This window comes from Myotis davidii, unplaced genomic scaffold (genome assembly GCF_000327345.1).
Source record: "Myotis davidii unplaced genomic scaffold, ASM32734v1 scaffold935, whole genome shotgun sequence".
Classification (NCBI taxonomy): domain Eukaryota; kingdom Metazoa; phylum Chordata; class Mammalia; order Chiroptera; family Vespertilionidae; genus Myotis; species Myotis davidii.
The window spans coordinates 1,698,430-1,719,152 of NW_006286974.1; the positions used below are offsets into that span (position 1 = coordinate 1,698,430).

The following is a 20,723-nucleotide window of genomic DNA, read 5'->3' on the forward strand; positions in this document are numbered from 1 at the left end:
AGCGGCGAGAGCGCAAGGGGCACTAGTCGGGGACTCGCCTGCCGCGCGGCTCGGCCTGTTGGTCTACCTAGGCTCCGGGGCGGGCAAGGGCTGGGGCCTGGAGAGACCCAAGATCTCATTCCGGGGCGAGGGGAGAGGGCGTGAGCCTCACTGCTGGGGGCTCAGAGGAGCCCCGGAAATCACCAGTGCGCGATAGGAGGACGCACGTTTTTAAAAGGCCAGAAAATTCAGCTCTTTTCCCCGCCTCCCACCTCCCCCACCCCTTCCCTTCTAAGCCCCGGGAAAAGCGCAGAACCCGGAGTTATAAAAAGCCATCGCAGGAGAGGAGCGAGGAGGAGGGGGGGTGGGGAGGAGGAAGAGGAGGAGGAGGAGGAGAAGGGGGCAGGGAAGGAGCAAGGGGAAGACGGAGCAGGTGGCCCCCCAAGACTCTGCGCGCCCCTCCTGCTGTGGGTTAGGGGGCACGGAGGGAGGGGTGGGAACCCGCGCAGAGCTTGGCTTTGCGCCTTCGGGTCTCTTCTCGTCGCCGGAGCGACCTCAAGAGATGCTTCCATGACTTGGGGAGAGGGGTCGCTCCAGGACAGCGACGCTGTCGTGACCATCCTGTCTGTTACGACCTCCGACAAGTGGGCACCTGAACCCCCACAGAATTCCCCAAAATCTTTTAAGGTTTCGAAAAAGCAAATCTAGTGCCATCCCCCTAGCCCTCAGATCTTAATTATCTCGGAACAGGGCAAGGAAAAGATGAGGTCTTTTTTATAAAAAAAAGTTTTTTGTGCAGCTCCCCTCCCCATTTTGGGGCTAGGTTCCCGACTCGACGGGGATACCCAAAGAAAAGCGAGTTTCAGCACTCGAGGGGGCGGACAGCTCCCGGGCGGCCGGGTTGGGCCTGAGCAGCAGAAACCCGGGTGTGGCCTCCCGGGTCCCTGGGGCTCCTCTTGGGGGCCCTCTCCCAGCTCCGAAGGGCGGCCCCTCCCTCCATCCGTGGGGTGGGGCGGGCTTCAGCACCAGCAGGAGGGACAGCGCCCAGCCTTTCTACCCTCCCTGAGCCGCTTATGCACCAAGAAGGTCAAGGCCCACTGTGAACCGGCTGGAAAGGTGGGGAGGGGCCGCGCCCTGTACCCTGTTTGCTGACCTTCGTGCGCTTTCTGCCTCGCAGCCGTCGTCGTCGGGATGGAGGTGAGAAGACGGCCGTGACGCGCGCCTGCGTGGTCTCCTGCACCCGCAACAGCCCATAGTGCTCCCTGCCCCCCTCCCCCGCAGCGGCCGGCCTTGCGGTCCAGTGACAGCGGCCTCGGGGGGCAGGGGGGGCGGGGGCGGCCGGACCAGCGATGCCGGCGGGCATGACGAAGCATGGCTCCCGCTCCACCAGTTCGCTGCCGCCGGAGCCCATGGAAATCGTGCGCAGCAAGGCGTGCTCGCGGCGAGTTCGCCTCAACGTCGGGGGCCTGGCGCACGAGGTGCTCTGGCGCACCCTGGACCGCCTGCCCCGCACGCGGCTGGGCAAGCTCCGCGACTGCAACACCCACGACTCGCTGCTCGAAGTGTGCGACGACTACAGCCTCGAGGACAACGAATACTTCTTCGACCGCCACCCGGGCGCCTTCACCTCCATCCTCAACTTTTACCGCACGGGGCGGCTGCACATGATGGAGGAGATGTGTGCGCTCAGCTTCAGCCAAGAGCTTGACTACTGGGGCATCGATGAAATCTACCTGGAGTCCTGCTGCCAGGCTCGCTACCACCAGAAGAAGGAGCAGATGAACGAGGAGCTCAAACGGGAGGCCGAGACCTTACGAGAGCGGGAGGGCGAGGAATTCGATAACACGTGCTGTGCGGAGAAGAGGAAAAAGCTCTGGGACCTGCTGGAGAAGCCCAACTCCTCGGTGGCTGCCAAGGTAAGAGAGGGACCTGGGGCTGCTGGGCTGGGGGATCCTGCTTGTGTCCCCAGATTGATGACCACGGCTGGGGGACTCTGCAGGAGGAGGGGCTGTAGCCTAGACCTGGGAAGCGAGGCTAACCTCTGCAGACTGCTCCTGTGTGGTACTGGTCACCCATCTTTGTTGTTGTTGTTAATCCTCACTGAAGGATTTTTTTCCCCATTGATTTTTAGAGAGAGTGGACGGGAGAGAGGGAGGGAAGGAGGGAGAGGAAGAGAGGGACCCTTCCGTTGGAGGGCCGAGGCTCTATCCTCCAAGCCACATGGGGCCAGGGCACCCCCCCCCCTTTTATTATTCAATACTTTATATCCTGACTTTGTTGGAGAAAAGGACTTAGGGAGATTTCTAAAAGCCCACAGCAAGAGGATGGACACGGCAAAGGAGAAAGAGAGCCCAGAGAAGCAGTGGAGCCTTGCTGGGGAGGAGCAGACTGGAGTTTGGTCCATTCTACAGAATGCTCCCTCGGGAAGCCCCAGACTCAGGCCGGAGGGGGTGTCACCCTGCAATTTCAATACTTATCCCTGTATTTATAACCCACATTGCCCCGAGGAGGGAAGGAAAGCAGCTTATAGACTTGCTTGGAGGACACTGAGATTCCGTCAGGCCGTTTTAACATAAGTAAGAAAAATGAGGCAGAGGGACTCTGAGGGGTGGGTGTGTGTGTGCGTGCGTGACGCATGCCGCTGGCTGAGGACGCTTGTGGGCGCAGGGTCACCACTGGTTTGCTCTTTATTTATGTGGGTTTGACGCAGCTTGTAAAGATGCTCTGGCTGTTGGAAGAGAATGTAAATTTCAACATAGGAGAGGAAAATGAGGCAGTGTGAAAAATAAAGCCGAAGAAGGAGGCAGGGATGAAATCGATGATACTGGTGGGCCAGGCAGTCCTGTGTGCTGCCAGGTGTGAGGGACTGAGAGAGGCTTTGGGTGGGGGCCAGGCCAGGACGGGAGCAACTTCCCTGTGTCAGGCTGAGCTTCAGAGCTGTCTTGGAGAGATAGGGCCTGTCTTCATGTGGCCAATGTGCTGGGTGTCAGAACAAGTGACAACAAAGTATGTTCAGTGCTATAACGACGTTCATTTGGGGCCCAGGGGGAGCCCAGAAAAGAGAGGTGTTGATGCCAAAATCCAAGAAGACCAACTCGGAAAAGATGTGTTGAGCATAGCTCGCCATCTGAGACCTGAGAGCAGGGCCAAAAGTCGGGGGGTAGGAGGATAGGTCAATGTATTCATGGCAAAAAGGGAGGAAGTCTACACGCCAGCCATGATGTATTAGCTAGGGCTCCCTTTATCCAGCCTGGCCTCTCAGTATGGAATTCCCCTGGCTCAGTCAGCTCCCCACTAAGGCTCACCTGCAGGGCCAAGTCTGAAGGGAGCCGTATGGGGTACTTTGCCCAGATCTGACTATCCAAGAAGAGACCTCTGAGAGGGGCTGCAGCGGGGTGTGGCTGGGAGGGAAGTGGAGGGAAGCGTGTAGGTTTTCCCTCTTCCCTGTCAACCCTAAAGAGGAAAGAGATTCCTAGGCCTGCTTTCCTCTTCTGAGGATGTAGGCTGCCTCTGGTCATAATCCTGCCCCAGGTTTCGTGTCCAAAAAGCCTCCTTCTTAAGACAGTCACTCACCCTTAACCGGCTTAGGATCAAGAGACTTATTTTGCTATTTCCAGGCCTGACACGGGTTTCTGCCCTCCACATCCTGTTTAGGCCCAGACACGACTCTCCCTCCTCCCTGTGTCCCTAAGACATGAGAGTAAGAGGCAGGGGGAGGGGAGGGTCACCCTCACAGAGAAGAAGCAGGCAAAAGGCAGTGTTTAGGTTGGCATCTGACAGCCAGACAGGGAAGCTCAGGCTTGCAGAAGACACTGTTTGGGGATAAACAGCCTCGTCTCCCCGTTGGGTTAACCTGCACACAGGGATAGCTTTGTGACCTCGCTGTGATCCCAGGCTCAGCCGGCACACATGCCCGGCAGGTGGATGGACAGGACGGAAATGGGAAGGCAGGCAAGCTCATTGGCTGTCAGGATGGAAATCCTGCCTGCCATTGATCAAACACCTACCGTGTAGGAAGTGTAACAACACCATTAGTCCTTATGCCAATTCTCTATGATTACCCCCCCTTTCTCAAACAGGGAGGCTCAGAGGGGTTAGGTAACTGGTCTAACATCCCGCAGAAGTAGTCAGAAATTCAAACTCAAGTGTGACTGTAAAGACCCGGCTCTTTCCATAATGAACAAGTGCCGTAGCCTCCTCCCCAGTCTGCCTGCTTTCACTTTTGCCCTTGCCATCCACTGCCCATACAGCAGCTAGAGCGAGCTTTTCAAAATGTAAATGGGCTCACATGATTCATCTGCTCAAAATCCTCCAGAGGTTTCCCCTCACACTCAGAATTAAATCCAAACCTTCACCACGACATACCAGACCCTCCTGAATCCAGGCCCATGACCTCTCTGAGCTCATTCCTTCTATTCTCCTTCAGTTCACTTGCTCCGGCCCTACTGGACTCCTTGCTGTTCCCTAGCCCGGTCAGGCTTTATCCTACCTCAGGACCTTTGCACTTGCTGTTCCTGCTGCCTGGATTGCTCTTTCTCGGATTGTCTCATGGCCAGCCACTTCTCCTCCTGCCTCATTTAAGCAGGCCCTGCCCAAATGTCTCCTCAGAGAGGCCTTTCCTGAGCCCTGTTATAAACAGTCTCCTTCCGCTCATTCTCTGTCATATCATTCAGTGTCTTTCCTGCATAGGCTTCAAGCACCATCTGAAATGGTATCTGCTTCCTTTTGTTTCTCCGTGTCTCCCACACAAGAGAGTAAACGCCATGAGTTGTGTTTACTGCCCTGCTCCCAGCACCCATCATGGTGCCTGGCACAGAGGAACTCAAATAACTAAATGCAGAATAAATGAATGAACCAAGCAATCAGTCAGTCACTGTGTCTCAGGGTTTGGGGATCTGTCATTCCTCCCTCACTGCCCACCTGCAACCCAGTTCCCTGTGCTCCCTTCACTCCCATTTATCTCCCCAATTTAGATGCCTTGCTTGTCCGACAGCAAGGCCTGTGGGAACTTCTCAGAAGCCACAGAAGGAGAGGGTAAAATGGAGGAACATTTCTGGGCGGTCCTCCTTTTTACCCTCTGAGATTCAGAAACGGCCCTACCCCAATGTTTAAGAGCAAGAACAGACCGGGGTCCAGGCCCACTCCAGCACCCTCCCCAGTTTCTGGCCTCTGGCAAGTTCCTCAGCTCTCCAAGCCCCAGCCTCCCACCTGTAAAATGGAGATGAAAGGCCCACCTTACAGGGTCATCATGGAAGTCGTGTCTGCCACACTTTCTCACAGTGCCTAGCACCTAGGAGGTGGGACCTTTCTCCATGGCTGAGTGGGCTGAGCTGCGGCGAACCCTTTCCTTCTGATCGCAGTACTGGGAGGCTGAGCTGGCGCTGTTAATAATGGATGGGATGTTCTGGCAACGCGGAGACCAACCAAAGCACAGGCTTAGCCTTCGCTGTCAGGGGAGTGAAAATCAAAATCCATTAGGCAAAAGGCAGTGTGATTGATTCTTGTTTAGAAGTGGGGTCAGCCCCAACAGAGTGACAGGGTTTCAGTGCGGGGCCACCCCTGGGTTTCTGCTTTCTCGGAAAACTCCACAGGCTCCTCTCTGCAGGAGAGAGCGGGAACTAATCCGCAGTGTCTGTGTTCCCTGGAACAGTCTCGGGGATCGAGCCCTACGGGGATTCCTTCATCCCCAGAGTAGCTGCTGCTTATTGTGCCCGGCTCTGACCAGTGGAACGTCACATCCACTCGCTCGTTGAAATCCCTTCGACAGCCCAGATGGTCTGACTGCTTGGGCTGCAAGTAACAGCATAGAAAACTCAAGTGGCTTCTAGAAGGAGGAAGATGCCTCCTGTCACATAACAGCAAGTTTCAAAGGAGCTGGTTTCAGAGAAATGGCTCCATGGTGCCATCAGGATTCTAGGTTCTTTTCATCTTTCGGCTCCTCCAACTCCTGCAAGTGGCTTGGTCCTCAGGCTTGAGGCCTCATAGCCCAAAATGGCTACCCAGTTCCAGCCTTCAAATGTTGGCACATCATATCCAACCAATAAAGTGGGGCGTTTCATCCTGTGTGCCCCGTTTTTCCTTGAGAGATCAGCCTTTCCCAAAAGCCTCCTTAAATCCCATTGGCCAGGATCAGGTCACGTGCTCAGGCTATAGCCACAGGGAAGCCTGGGAAAGCAAGTGTCTGGCATTGTCAGAGGACGGAGAGGATGGATTTGATGAGTGGTGTTAAGACTCTTACAAAGAGGAAATAAATGGAGGCACTGAGAGGTGAAGTCACTTGTGGGAGCTCACACAGCTAAGTGCCCAGTAAATATTTGTTGAAGGAATGGAAATGGCAGAGCCCGAGTTTGGACCCAGGGTGGTCTGGTTCCCAGGCCAGTGTTTCTTAATCCTGGAACCATTCACGCTCTCTGAGCTGCAGTGAGCTCATCTGCTGAACGGTGGCCCACGTCTTCGGGCTCTTTTGATGATTCAGTGAGATTCCAGATGTAAATGTAATTTGCAAATGGAAAGTACTTTATTATTGTGAATTGTTGTTGTTATTATATTCAAAAGAGGAAGTGCTCTCTTTCAGGGACAGGAGTCAGTATTTCACCCACTGCAGACTTGATGAAGCATCAGCTCTGTGGAGTCCGATAGATGTGGCTCATTTCTCAGCTCCATCCTGCCAGGAAATGTGACCTTGCACAAATTCCTCTCCTTCTCCGAGCCTCAGTTTCCTCATCTGGGAAATGGAGCCCACCATGTGGCGCCATTAGGAGATAATCTGCATAAAGATCTTAGCCCAGTGCCCAGCCCACGGTTAGCATTCTATAAATGACAATGGAGAGTACTAGTGTCACACTGAAATGCTCTATCCTAGCTGCATCCCTGGTCGGTAACATCTCCGGTGGCGGTGTAATTGATTGCGGGGTCACTGCCTGCCCTGTTAGGATCCCACGCCTCTAGGGTGATGCTGCTGCTTCCTTGACCTGAACCAGGGGGATCTGTGCATACTCATCAAGAAAAATGAGGGAAACCAGCTCAGATTCATGGGGTTTCCCAGCGCCATCCGTCGTCTGGCTGGGGCTCTTGCTGGCCCCAGGTCAGTCATTCTCGATACTATATTTCTTCCTGGGAGACGATGTGCTGTGGGGAGACACAGACCTGGGTTTGAATCCCAGCCCTGCCTTTTCCTAGCCCTGGACTTTGGGCAGGTCACTTCCCTTCCCAGGGCTTCCATTTCCTAATCTATAAATGAAGACGATGCGAAAACCCACCTCACAGGGTTGCCCGGAGGATGAAGTACGGTAGTGCATGAGAAGTGTGGAAGCCACGCTTCATAAACCCAGTATCCCGATTTGATAAAGGGAAACATGGAGGACGCTTCAAGGGCTTGCCTGGGTCACACACCAAGTTGGTAAAAGATCGGGGACCATTTCTAGACCTTTCTGACCCCACTGCTACCCTCATCGAGGCTCGGGGATCTTTCCATTCCTCCAGGATGCGAGACCTTGGCAGCTGGTCTTCAGGAGTTTTGAGAGTCTCTGATAGGCTAGAGAATGTGGAAACGCTTAGGAGAGAAAAAGTGGTGCCCAAAGGAGCAGCTTGGCCAACATTTAATTAACTGAAAGAGAACAAGCACGCAGTAAGCACCAACTCCACCCCCAGCACTTCGTGTACCTCTACGCCTGATAGCATTATGAATAGGAGCCCCGATTTTAGAGCTGGACCACCCAAATTCAAAGTTTGGCCTTTACTCATAACCACGTGATTTGGGCAAACTACTGCTCCTCCCTGGGCCCCGGTTCCTTTACTCATAAAATGGGCCCAACAGCAGCGCCTGCCTCATTGAATTGCTACCAGAATTGAATGAGTTCATAATGTATGCAGAACACTTCAGATAGGGTTTGACACATAGAAAGCCCTTAAGAACTGTTAGGGTTTTTTTATGTTGTTGTTGGTGGTGGTGTTTTCAATTGTTATTATCTCAATCCTCCTAACAATCCTGCTGGATACATAAGCTCCTTTTCAAAAATGTATTATTCTTATAAAATGATACAGGCTCATTGTAAGGTGAGGTTACGTAACTCGCTCAAAGTCACATGGGCAGTTGGGACAAGACTGTGACAGAAGAGATGTGTTCAGTGTCCCACCGGTGTCCTGTAGACCCTTAACATTTCAGTGCCACTGCCCACTGCCAGCTTCCAGGCCCTACACTTCTTTGCTTAGAAGCGACCTCTGGCTAGTGGAGTCCAGTGAAGACAGGTAGTTAATGGCCCACGCAGACTAGCCTCAGCTGCCGACTGATGGGAGAAGGTACATAGACACCCGCCCAGAGTTCCTCAAAATTAAGCCTCAGGTGTCCACAGTGGCTCCTGGCTTGATAATGCACCTGGTTTGGCCTCTTTCCCCTGTGTCTCACATCTTCTGTCCCCTCCCAGTGTTTTCTGGGATCACTTCCCACATAAGCCACCTGTACGTGGATCCCTGTCTTAGGATCTCATTCTGGGGGAACTAACCAAAGACCTGTGTGTCAGGGCCTCTGACCTTCACCACCTTAGGGCCCCTCTCCCTCACTGAGTCAGAGGTGACCAGCCTTCCCTTCCTTCTCCCTCCCTGTCAGTCAGAGTCACCCAGGGCAGCAAATGGTGCTGGGAAACTTGATGTCCACGTGCAAAAGAATGAAGTTGGACCCTTACCTCACACCACATACAAAAAATTAACTCAAAATAGGTCAATGACCTAAATGTAAGGCCAAAAAATATAAAATATAAAACTCTTATTTGGATGTGTTCATTCATTCAGTAAGATTTATGGAGCACCTACTGTGTGTCAAGCCCTGGGCTGGGTGCTGGGGACATGGCAGAGAATAAAACGAAGAGCCCAGCCCTAATGGCACTGATATTTCCGTTGGGGAGAGAGTGAGACCACCCACAAGATAAACAAGTACAGAGCAAGGCAACTGTGAAAAGAAATCATGAGACAGGGAAGATGAATGCTAGCTGGATATTTGATGTGATTGAGGAATTAATGCTATTTTTAGATGTGATAATGCTCATGTGATTATGTTTAAAAATATTTATCTTTTAGAGATACACACTGAAGTATTTATGGATGAAATGACAATATCAAATAAAAGTGTCCTGTTTTGTTTGGTGATAGGTGCCATGGAGAAAGGTCAGCGGGTGAGGGGTTTAACCAGGGTGGTCAGGAAAGGTGCCCCCAAAATGTGACAATTAAGCCGAGACCTGCAGAAAGGGAGAGAGGGAGGCATGTGGACTATTGGGAGAAGAGTGTTCCTGGTAGAAAAAAAAACAGCATGTGCTAAGGCCCTGGGGCAGTCAAGGCACCACCAGGTGGCTAGTATGCCGAGGGCAGAGTAAACCAACGGAGGAGTTAGGGAGATAAGATGAGAGGATGACCTTGTCTGTTCTGTTGGACTTTGGCCTTTCCATTGAGCACTGAGCCTCTGCCCTGGCCACCCTGCCCTCAGCCACCCCCTTCCAGTCCATCCTCTGCAGGGAACCAGAGCCATCTTCCTCACGTGTAATCTGTTCATGTCAATCACCCCCTTCTACCAATCCTCCCAGGATTCTCACTGCCCCCAGGATAAAGTCCAAACTCCTCAGCCTGACCTTCAAGGCCCCAGCCAACATCGCCACCATCACCTCCTCCCATCCTCTCTCCCCGGTACGGTCTGCTCCCACCATACCCACCTCTGGCATTCCCCAAATACTCCATCCTTCCCCAGTCCTGCTCCATACCTCGGCCCAAGCTGATTCCTCTACCTTGCACCTTCTTCTTCCCCTTGTCTGCCCGCAGCCTCTCTCTTCCCACGTTTCAAGGCCCGGTTTCTCCCTCCCCCTGCCACCCACACCAACTTCTGGCAGCACCAACTGCTCCCTCCTCTATGCCCTGGAAAACTGATGTTCCGACCTTCTTTGCACAAAACACTGTGAAGGCTGGCTTATGGTTTGTTCCGTGGATGCCAGGACTGACCCTCAGAGAGACAAGAGAGCTTCAGAGAGCAGGCTCTGAAACCTGGCTGCACGGGTTCAAATGTCAGCTCAGTAATTCTGAGCTGTGTGCCCGAATGTGAGTGACTTAACTTCACTGATCAACTTCCTGATCCATGATTTCGGGGACACTCTCAACAACCAATTTTACCTGAAGCACTCAGAGTAGTGCCTGGCACTCAGCAAATGTTCACTGCAAGTGAACAGTGTCGGGTTTGCTATTGTAGTTAAGTGGTAGTAAGCATTTGTTGAGTGAGTAAACGGGAAAATGTGCATGATCTTACGACAACTCATCAGAGGGGTCTCCCTTACAAGGCAAGAGTCTCCCCAGGGTACCCCTCCTTTCCCTCCTACCTTCCTTGTCTCTACCTGCCCACTACTATCTCCACACTTCCTAGGCCAGGAAGAGGTGACCTCCTGCCTTCCATACACAGCAAGGAAACAGGATTAAATTAGGCCCCTGAGGTGCCCCCTCCCACCCTTGAGGTGCTCCCTCCATTTTACTCTGCAGCAAGGCAAGGGTTGCTTGGCTCCACCATAACTGCCCACCATAGCCTGGCAGGCGGACACTGTCTTTGAGAGAATAATGTTACATTTGCCAATTCCACACCATCACTCACATCCGCCAGGTAATGGACCTGGAATCAAACGGATTCTAAAAATAAGCTACCACATTTCCCTAATTGCTACCTAGGGCCCTTCCCAGCGTCTCTCCAAGGCCTCTATGATCCTTGAGGCCCTGGACCATGGCCAGCACTGCCTCTTAGAGGCCTTGCAGACCCAATTGTACCAAAGTGGCAGCCCATGATTGCCCTGTCCGGGCATATGAGAAGCAGAAAGAAAGGCAGAGATAAGAGGATAACGTTGAACGAGCCTTCCATTTGCTTATCATGTCTGGAGTTCCCACTGTCTCTTTGAACGGATCAATTTTCTTTTATCTCCTATGCCTTGGGTAAGTTTACACATCCTTTATTTGTTCCTTGAAATACGGACTGCAATTTGATTCAGTCACTCCCTCTCCTATTCCTGGGACAATCCTTTTGCTTTCAAAGTTAGCTTCCTTTCTAGGCTTCTCCGATCTGTATAACTTTATGTGGGTCTGTGTGCATGCCATCTGTTCTTTGTATGATAAACATTTATTGCTATGCTAGAGGCCCAGTGCACGAAATTCATGCACGGGTATGGTCGCTAGGCCTGGCCGGAGATCAGGGCCGATCTGTGGAGTGACCAGCGAGGCAATGGCATCAGGGGAGGCAGGAGGGCCCTCGCTGGTACCCGCTTTGGCTGGCCTGGCGCCGCCCACCAACTGGGCCCCACCACCACCACCACTGCCACCAGTTGGGGTCTGTGGGCTGGGGGCAGCTCCTGTGTTGAGCGTCTTCCCCCTGGTGGTCAGTGGGCATCAGAGCAATCGGTCATTTGGCTGGTTGTTCCTCCGTTTGGTCAATTTGCATATTAGGGTTTCTATATAGGGTACCAGGATCTGTGCTGGGTGCTTGAGAATCGCTTGTGTATCTATTAGTTAGGATTCTTTTGGTTGCAGGTGACAAAAATGAAGCTCAAATGGACTGAAGCAAAATAAATATAATGGATAAGTCCTTGCTTAGGTAAGGGTTTAGGTAGGGCTGAATCCAGGCGCTTAAATAGGTCATCAAGACTTGATTTCCAATATCTCTAAAGCTCTCTTCTTCTCTGTGGTGGCTTTTCAGCAAGGCAACATGGCTGGAAAGATAGTCTTCAGACTTCCATCCTGGGCAGAAAAAAAAGCAAGTCTCTTTCCCAAAAGTTTTAACAAAATCCCTGGGCTCATTTTCATTGGCCCATCCCTGAGCCAATCACTTAGCCAGATAGGGATCACATGCCAATAGCTGGAGCTGGGATGAAACTGAGAATGGGAACGAGGTACTTCCCTAAAGAAAAAGTGAAGTACTGTTTCCAAGGGAGGGGAGAATAAATAGAAGGTGGCAAAATATAATCCACAGCCATTATGTAGCGGATAGGCTACTGGAGGGAGTTAGATCTTAAACAAGTAAAAAATTAAATGAAGGAATAACCACATAGTGTAATGTGTGTGCTTGAAGGAAGGAAGTAAGGTGTTTTGATGGCAAGTAACAGGGCATGGTCCAAGAGGGCCTCTCAGTGTAGGTGGCCCTTTCTGAGAACCTGAACTTGATTTTTTTCCTTCCTGAGCTGCAGAAATTATCTTTCTTCTAAAATTCTCTGTTTCCACCTCTCCTGCACCATTCAGCATGCTCCCTCTTGTATTTGACTTTCTTCCCAACTTTTTTTTTTTTTATCTCCCCAAATAAAGCAGGATGTTCTCAAAGTCTAGGACAATATCTTATTTATGCCTGTGCTCTAAAGCAGGGTGGGTGGGCTGACTGGTTTATAGATCACGTTTTATTGTTACATCTGCCACATTCATTTACCTCTTTGCTAACAACAGCATTGACAGGAATAGTTTGCAGACCTGCATTCCAAAGTCGCCAGGGGCCTGATGCAGAGGAGGGGCTTTGTCCGAGGGATTAGAGGACTGAGGGAGGAAAGGAAGGCTAGCTGTGTGACCCTGTGCAAATCACTTAACCTCTCTGGGCCTCTGGCTCCATATCTTGCCACGCCAGCTGCCCCTTCTCATCCCTCAGATCTCAGCTCATTTGTTACCTCTTCAGAAGGGCCTTCCCTGACATTGAATAATCAGTTTGGACCTGGTGGTGTTCACGCTCTTTCTGTGATACACTATCTCTGGTTTATTTTGAGATTAGGCCCCCTTGGGGCAGGCATCCTTCCCTTTCTCTTCACCAGTGCTTTCCCTCCTCTCACATGCCATCGTCCTGGTATAAGTGGAAAGAACTCCGGTTTGGAACTCTGGAGACCAGGGTTTATAATCCCAACACCACCACATAGGAGCTAGGAGACAGACCCTTCATCTCTCTGGCCCTCAGTTTCCTCAGCTGGAAAACGGGCATGGTAACTTTGCCAAGCAAGAAAGACAAGGACACTGTGGCCAAGCACAGATGTTTGCTAGTCTTCCTTCTCCCTTCCTTTTCTCAAGAGGGAGAGAGGAAAGAGCGTGTATCCCAAACCTCGCCTTAATCCAGCCTCTGATGACAGCTTGCTCACTCATTCTTCATGCAATGTCTGTGCCAAGGAGTGACTGGAGGGTGGGGGGCTTAGACACTCCCCAAGTTTCTGCCCAGTCTCCATCACACCCCCATAAAGCTCTGCACAAATGCCACCCAAGCCAAGTCCCCTAGTCCCTTCTCCTCCCTCCAGGCTTCTGCGTCCACGCTCCCAGCCCTTGTATAAAAATGTACACCCTTACTGGCCTTATGACCGGAGAACAGGCCAATCCATAGAGGTGGTCTTCGGACAGATTGAGTAGTACATGGTGTGTGTGTATTGTGTGTGTTGTGTATGTTGGGGGGGGGTAATGTGTTGTGTGTGTATGGTATGCATGTGGTGTGTGTTATTTGTGTGTATGTATGTGGTATATGTTATACTGGAGGCCCAGTGCATGAATTCGTGCATGGGTGGGGTCCCTCTGGGTGGCCTGCGGGGATCAGGTCAAAACCCTCAATCCAACACCGCCTGCAGCTCCTACCTGCCGCTCTCACTCATCTCCGCCCCACTGCACCTGCAGCAGGCTCACGCTCAACGAGTTCCAATCAGGAGAGGCCTGCACGCTGCGGCAGCAGTGCTCACTAGCTGTGAGCCCTGGCGCCCTCCTGAGGGTAGTTGCCTACGGATCGGGCCGAAACCAAACCAGTTCTCTGACATCCCCCGAGGAGTGTTGGATTGCGAGAGGGCGCAGGCCAAGCCGAGGGACCCCATCAGTGCATGATCTGGCTGGGGAGGGACTGCAGGAGGGCTCCAGAGCGTGTCCTGCCCATCTCGCTCAGTCCTGATGGACCAGACCCCAGCAGCAAGCTAACCTACTTGGTGGTCAGAGCATCTACCCCCTGGTGGTCAGTGCACATCTTAGCAACTGGTCGGACAGTCTACTGTCTGCCCCCTGGTGGTCAGTGCATGTCATAGCGAGCAGTTGAGCAGCCTTAGCCTATCATTAGCATACAGGCAGTCGGCTTACTTCGGACTTGTTGTTTTGTGGTTACGTCGCCATCTCCCATGTGTTTATGTTTTATGTTTTTTATTATTTATTTACCACAAGTAAAGGTAAGGAATTCTTATCTTTCTTTTACATTTTTTTACTGTTTCACTTCATTACGTACTGCTGTGTATGTGCTCCAGGTGAGTGACGTAGATGTTTATGTAGGTGGGTTCCGACTTAGAGCGAAATCGTGTTTTGACACGCCATAGGAATGGATCTCCAACGTAACCCGAGGACCTACTGTATTATGCTTTGACTGGTTGAACAGTCAGTCGACCAGTCACCGGATGACCAGACACTTAGGATATTAGGCTTTTATTATATAGGATGTGTGGTGTGTGTGGTGTGTGTGTCATGTCATGTGTATGTGTGGTGTGTGTGGTATGTATGGTGTATGTGGTGTGTGTCATGTGTGTGGTGTGTGTCGGGGGGTATGTGGTATGTGTGGTATATGTGGTGTGTGTGTATGTGGGTGTGGTGTGTGTGCTTCGTGCCCCTAGTGCTGAGTGATCCACCGCAGGGCCGGCTATAGAAGTTGTGGGGTGCAGTGCAAAATGAAAATGCAGCCCCTTGTTAAAAAATTTGTGGAGACAGCCGAGTATTAAGTCAAGTGGGGCCCTTCTGAGCACAGGGCCCTGCAGTGACTATGCAGGTTGCACCCCATGAAGCCGGCCCTCCCCTCTGGGAAGAGCGACTCAGAAGGCCTAGGTGGGAGCAGAAGGCTCCTCGGTCCTGGAGAACCTGTGAAGGGAAAAGTGCCTCCTCAAGCTCCTGCCTAGGGATGCGGAGGCCAGAGCAGGGCCCTCACACTCAGATGGCCCCAGGCGCCAGGTAGTGGTGTGAACAAGTGGAGCAGTTGGACAGGAGAACTGTGGGAGGGCAGGTTCCACGAGGCCAGTTAACACTCAGCCTTAGTGTCAGGAGGCAGCAGAAAGTGGTGGGGACTGTGGTGAACAGGGCCATATCCGCCCATTTAGAGGCAGCTGCTGTTCCGCTCTAGGCTGGGTTCTTTTCTGAGTCCAGCCAGAACTTTTAATTTTCAGATGAGATATCCAAACGTCAATGTTGGCAAATATTTTTTTAAAATGAAAGCAGTTGAGCCCTGGCCAGTGTGCTCAATGGTTAGAGCGTCAGCCGGAGCACCAAAGGGTCACAGGTTTGATTCCCAGTCAGGGGCACATACCTGGGTTACAGGGTTGATCCCAGTCCTGGTCGGGGCACATGCGGGAGGCAGCTAATCGCTGCGTCTCTGTCACATCAATGTTCCTCTCTCTACTCTCTCTCCCCACCTCCTTCCCTCCCTTCCACTCTCTCTAAAAATCAATGGGGAAAAATATATCCTCAGGTGAGGATTAACAACAAAAACCAAAAAAATTAAAGCATTTGAGTGGGCCAAAAGAAACACATCTGGGACCACATTCAGCCCGTGGAGCTCCCCTTTTTGACCCCTGAAAGCATGGAAGCTTCGAATGGCTAGCAATAGGAGGAGGTTCATTTCTTGCCTCTGAGGCCCTCCTATCTGGAAGGGGGAGATGAAGAGAGTAGAGCTTGGCCCCACTCTCTCCTTACTCCTGGCGTCCAGCACAGCACAGGGTGACAAGTGTTTGTCGAGTGAATGACTGTCACACCCAGCTGGGACTTGGCTTCAAAACCCAAGGCAGCTCACTCCTGGTGGATGCCAACACAAGCCAGGGAAATTCATGGCAAATCCTTAACTTATCTGCTAATAGGGCCCATCGTGCCCCTGCCCAGCCTCAACCCGAGCAGGAAGAAAAAGCTGCTGTCATGGTTCGAAAAAGCACTGGATATTGAGTCAGCAAAACGGACTGGCTCTGAGCCTCTGGTTCCTCATCTGCACGATGGGAATAATAACCCCCGGGGCTTGTCCAGAGGAATGAATAACATAAAAGCATGCAAAGTGCTCAGCAAAGTGCCTGACGTGCAACCAACGTAAGCAGGTATTATTTTTATTATTTTGATCCTCCTCCTCATGACTATCATCTGAGCATCTGGCTTATTTCTAGGGGCCGTGGGCCTGTGGTGGAGTTTATTGTGTAGAATTGAACTTCATGTCCCTGTGATGTCAGCTCCACAGAGTCAGGCTGGAGAGCTGGGGCATCGAGAAAGTCTAGAGATTAGGGTGCCCGGGATTGGAATTCTGGTGTTCAGGTTTGGAATTCTGCCATTCAAGGTCACTGCTCTGACATTCATTGTTGGAGCACCACCATTCACGGTCACAACTCAAGGTCTGGGGTTCAAGGTCAGAAGCCTGCCATCTACTGTCAGAATCCTCAAATCCGTAATTGGACCCCAGGAGTGTGGGTCCAGAGCTTTGCTGCTCGTGACCGAAACTCTAGCGGGCAAGGGCGGAATGCTGATGTTCCAGGTTGGAACTCATGTTCAGAGTCGGAATGCTGAGGTTCAAGGTCAGGACACTTCAGTGGTGCTCACGCTCGGAATCCTGGCAGGCACAGTTGGAACACTGATGTTTGGAGACAGAACTCTGGTTCCCAAATGATTATGTTGTAGGTCCTGTCCCTTATGTATCATTAACGCTTCATCATCCACAACTTCTGGCAGCAGTTTCTGAAGAAATGAACCAAGGAAGGTCCCCAGACCTCTGTTTAGCCAGCGGGGTTCTTTTACTGATACCTCTTTCCCGTATTGTTTCTGACACCCATCCACGCGGGAGGTGCCCGTAGAGGTGACATGATCTCAGGAAGGCAGCTGAAAGATGGCTCCCTTCCGTACCCCTGCTAAAGACCCCTGAACCTGTTGTCAACTTTGTTTAAATCCATCTTCTTTTTTTATGGCTAGCCTGGAGCAGGCCCAGGGAAGCAACCCTGCCAAGCCTTGGGGGGCACCTCGATAATCTCACCATTCTGTTCTCCAGAAAAAGGCAAACGGTGTTAGGCAAGGGTCAGAACGGAGTGCCAAGGGCTTGTGGCTACCCAACCCGGGAGATGTGTGGCTGGCAGCGACAGGTGGGGAAGTGGAACATTTCGCTGGTCATTGCGGTCGCAACAAAAGCATGGCTGGTGCCAACTGGGGAGCTTCATTGATCACAGGGTAGAGAAGTGCTAAAAATCATCTCTTAACTCCTCTTACAGTGGTGCAAGTGATGGGCCCTCAGTGAAAGGGGGGGTGGCAGGGACAATGTGCTGGGTCACATCCCCTAGTAAATGGCTATAGCACCTGCTTCCCCCAACCTTCGTTTGCCTTCCTTATTTTCTTTCAGAGCCCTTTTCTTTCTCTTTTATTTTTATTTTTATTGATGGATTGGTTTTAGAGAGAGAGGAAGGAAGAGAGAGAAACATTGATTTGCTGTTCTACTTATTTATGCATTCATTGGTTGACTCTTGTATGTGCCCTGACCAGGGATTGAACCCCCAACCTGGAAATCTTCGCTTATCGGGATGACGCTCTAACCAACTGAGCTACCCAGCCAGGGCTCTTAGTCCTTTTCACCACCTTGTATATTATGTTTATCTGGCTCTTGTCTGACTTATCCCACCACATTACAAGTCCCATCACATTTTACTTTTATCTTCCCACTGCTAAAACGGTGCCTAGCATATAGTAGTTTCCAAATAAAAATGTGTTGAATAAATGAATGAATGAAAGAATGAATGTTGCTCTTTAGATATAGTGAAATCCCTCCATGCAGAGCCCACCTCCGATCTCATCCACGATATCTATACAGTTTTTGGATGGGGGTGAGGGGAAGCAACAGTGGGGAGGCGCATTAATCCTCCCAGGGCTTCTAATTGCTGTCAGGATAACTTCCAAAATCCTTATCTGGCCACTAAGGGGCTGTAAGAACTACCACCCATCTTCATAGTACACGCACATCGTATGGTTCCTATCTCCTTTCTCAGCTCCCCAGGATGCCGTTCTGGGCCTCGTCTCAGGGCCTTTGCACATGCTATGTTGACTAGCACTATCTTGCAGCCCTTTCCTGGCCCCTTTGGCCTCTTAACTCATCTTTTAGGCCTCTGTTTTGATACCCTTCCCTTGAGTTCCCAAACTTGATGTCATTCCCCTTATGATGGGCCTTTCGTCACTGCTTTTGGATCCCAAAATTCATTACTTTGGGGATAATCTTCCCTGAACTGGAGGCTCGTTATGAGGGAGGTGGTCAGAGCCCCTTCCTTTTCACTCAGAAAAATGCAGAACCTGGTCCCCCACCCAGATACGAAACATTCTCACTCAAGGGAGGAAGAGTTTGGTGCCCCAGGGAGATTTCTTAGCCACCCTCATTTAGCCCTCGCATCGCCCTATGACAGTGGTTCTCAACCTGGCTGCACATTAGAATCACCTGGGAATCTTTTTAAACTGAGGATTTTAAAAAGATTCCCAGGTGATTCTAATGTGCAGCCAAGGTTGAGAACCACTGGCCCATGAGGAAGGTACTGTTATAATCCCCATTTTACAGGTGAGGAAACTGAGCCCCAGAGAGGTCGAGTAACACATGCAAGGATACAGCTAAGAGCTGGGAGGCTGTGTTTGAAGCCAGGCTGTTACCTCCCGAGCTCAGGCCCGAACCAGCACACCTCTCTTCTCTCCTCTCTATACCATTCCCCTCACTTGCTTCTTCCTTTTATTCTTAGACTCTTGCCTTCCTCCTTTTGCTCTTCTCCCTCTTCCCCTTTACTAAGCCAAACTCCTCAAGTTTTCAACAATCCCAATTGTGTGAATATTTTGTGATAGTTCTCAGATTTCCCCAATTCTCTGTGAATGGATGGGAGGAAGAGGGTAAACCTCCTCCCAGTAGCCTGCAAGGCCAGGCCTCCCACCTCTCTGACTTCATCTCCTACCACAACCCTCTGGCTTTCTGAGTGCAGCCACACTCATCTCATATTTACTAAAGTCCTTCCTGCCTCAGGCATTTACACATGCTGTTCCCTGTGCTTGGAATGCTTTTCCTCTCTTCTTCACCCAGTATTGTCGACTCATCCTGAGGCTCCCACAGGGCATGTCAGCTCCTCTGGGAAGCTTTCTCTGATTTCTGAATGGATCAGATCCCCAGTTATGGTTTTCAAAGTTCTGTGTGCCTGTCTTGGATGGCCCTTGTTTCCATTATAATGTCACATCCATCTAAGTGATTATCTGATTACGGCCTGCCTTTTCCCCACCCAAGTGGACTGTGAGCTCCCAGATGGCAGGCCTCGTCTGCTGTGTTCTGTGCCTACCTCTGTGAAAGCACTCCACAAAATCGTGCTGAATGAATGGATGGATGAATGAATTCAGAGGCTAGTCACAGTTGGCAGAAAGCTAACATCACACTTTTTTTCAGTGGGGAGTGGATTAGATAGTCTGGAACGTCTAGCTGAAACTCAAACCAGAAGGTTCTTAACATCCCAGTCTGAAAGGAACGAGGACACCGCATTTTTTTACAGCCAAATGTCTCCGGTGCTCACAGTGTGCTGGATGATGACTATAGTGCCTTCTATCAGATGTTTAAAGATACCTACTTGGTTTTTATTTTATAGGACGCTATTGAATTTTCCTTAAGCAAACACCATATGAAGACTCTAAACTAGGAAACAGAAATTTTGAGGGAGCTTCTAAAATGAAGGATCCCAGAGAATTTACCAGATTTACTTGGAAGTTGCACTACCTTTGGGGGCAGGTGGATACGGTTAAATCCCAGCTCTCCCTCTAGGGTCTATGTTCTCAGACAGGCCACATCCCCTCTCTGAGCTGACATTGTCTCCAAACTCCATCCTGGCTTTCCCGCCAGGCTCTCATTCCTGGCTTTCCCAGCAAAAGTCCCAGGATTGGCTCTGATTGGACACACTTGGGTCAAGTGCTCATCTCTGAACCAATTTCTGTTGGCAGAGGGGGACACAAGTGTGGGGACCAGCTTGGGTCATAGATCGCCACGGAACCCAAGGAAAATACCTAAAATAGGGATTTGGTTAATATTCTTTAAATTAATTCATTTATTTTACTTAAATCAAGGTGTTTTAAGAGGAAATTTGACCTCATGAAGGATTGGAATCATATTATGAAATTCTAGCCAGATGCTGGAGCCTGACACCTGCTCTCCGTCAGTTAAAAGAGGAGATGTATGTTTTTGTTGAGAAGTGTTAAAATCCCATTAGCTTCAGCCTGGGACTTTCTCCTTTAGGGATCCTGAAGGTTGGAAGGAAAATCGGAAAGGCTGGCACCTTCTCAGTCTGAATCCATGTGACTTGACGTCTTGTCCCTGTACAGCGAAACCAATGTTGGCTACACAAGAGAATCATCTGAGAATCTGTAAAAGTTTTAATGCCAGGCCACCTCCCAGACCAATTAAATCAGAATCTCCAGGCGTGGGACCCAGGGGTTGGTATTTTTCAAAGCTCCCAGGGCGATTCCACTGTGCAGTGAGGGTGAGAAATTCAGATTTCAATGCATCTAGTACCAGTGGCGTGTGTCCCACATTGGCACACACAGGGGTTCGGCAAGGCCACTGGGCGACAGGAAGGGGCTCACGGGGAGGCCGGGGTGGGCGGGAGGCCTGGGCTGGCCAGGGTGTCTCCATTTCTTAAAAATTAACCGAGCAGGAGTCCGGGGAGGGTCATTTAACACTCTCCAATGGGAAGGAAACATGCATCCATCTCCCATCCAGAGGGATTCGATTCCAGGGATGA

At 51.1% G+C, this 20,723-nt stretch overlaps 1 protein-coding gene across 4 annotated transcripts in view; it reads left to right on the plus strand.

Annotated features, from left to right (window-relative positions):
- The first annotated feature begins 944 nt into the window (after positions 1 to 944).
- The window catches only part of KCNB1 (potassium voltage-gated channel subfamily B member 1), a 101,950-nt gene continuing 82,171 nt past the window's right edge, over positions 945 to 20,723 (plus strand). For all 4 annotated transcript variants that reach the window (XR_435402.2, XR_435400.2, XR_435401.2 and 1 more), the window contains exon 1: positions 945 to 1,895. Coding sequence is in view for 1 of the 4 variants with exons in the window: in XM_006758798.2 (XP_006758861.1) it covers positions 1,329 to 1,895 (567 nt within the window). In the remaining 3 variants the exon portion in view is untranslated. The remainder of the gene's footprint in view (positions 1,896 to 20,723) is intronic.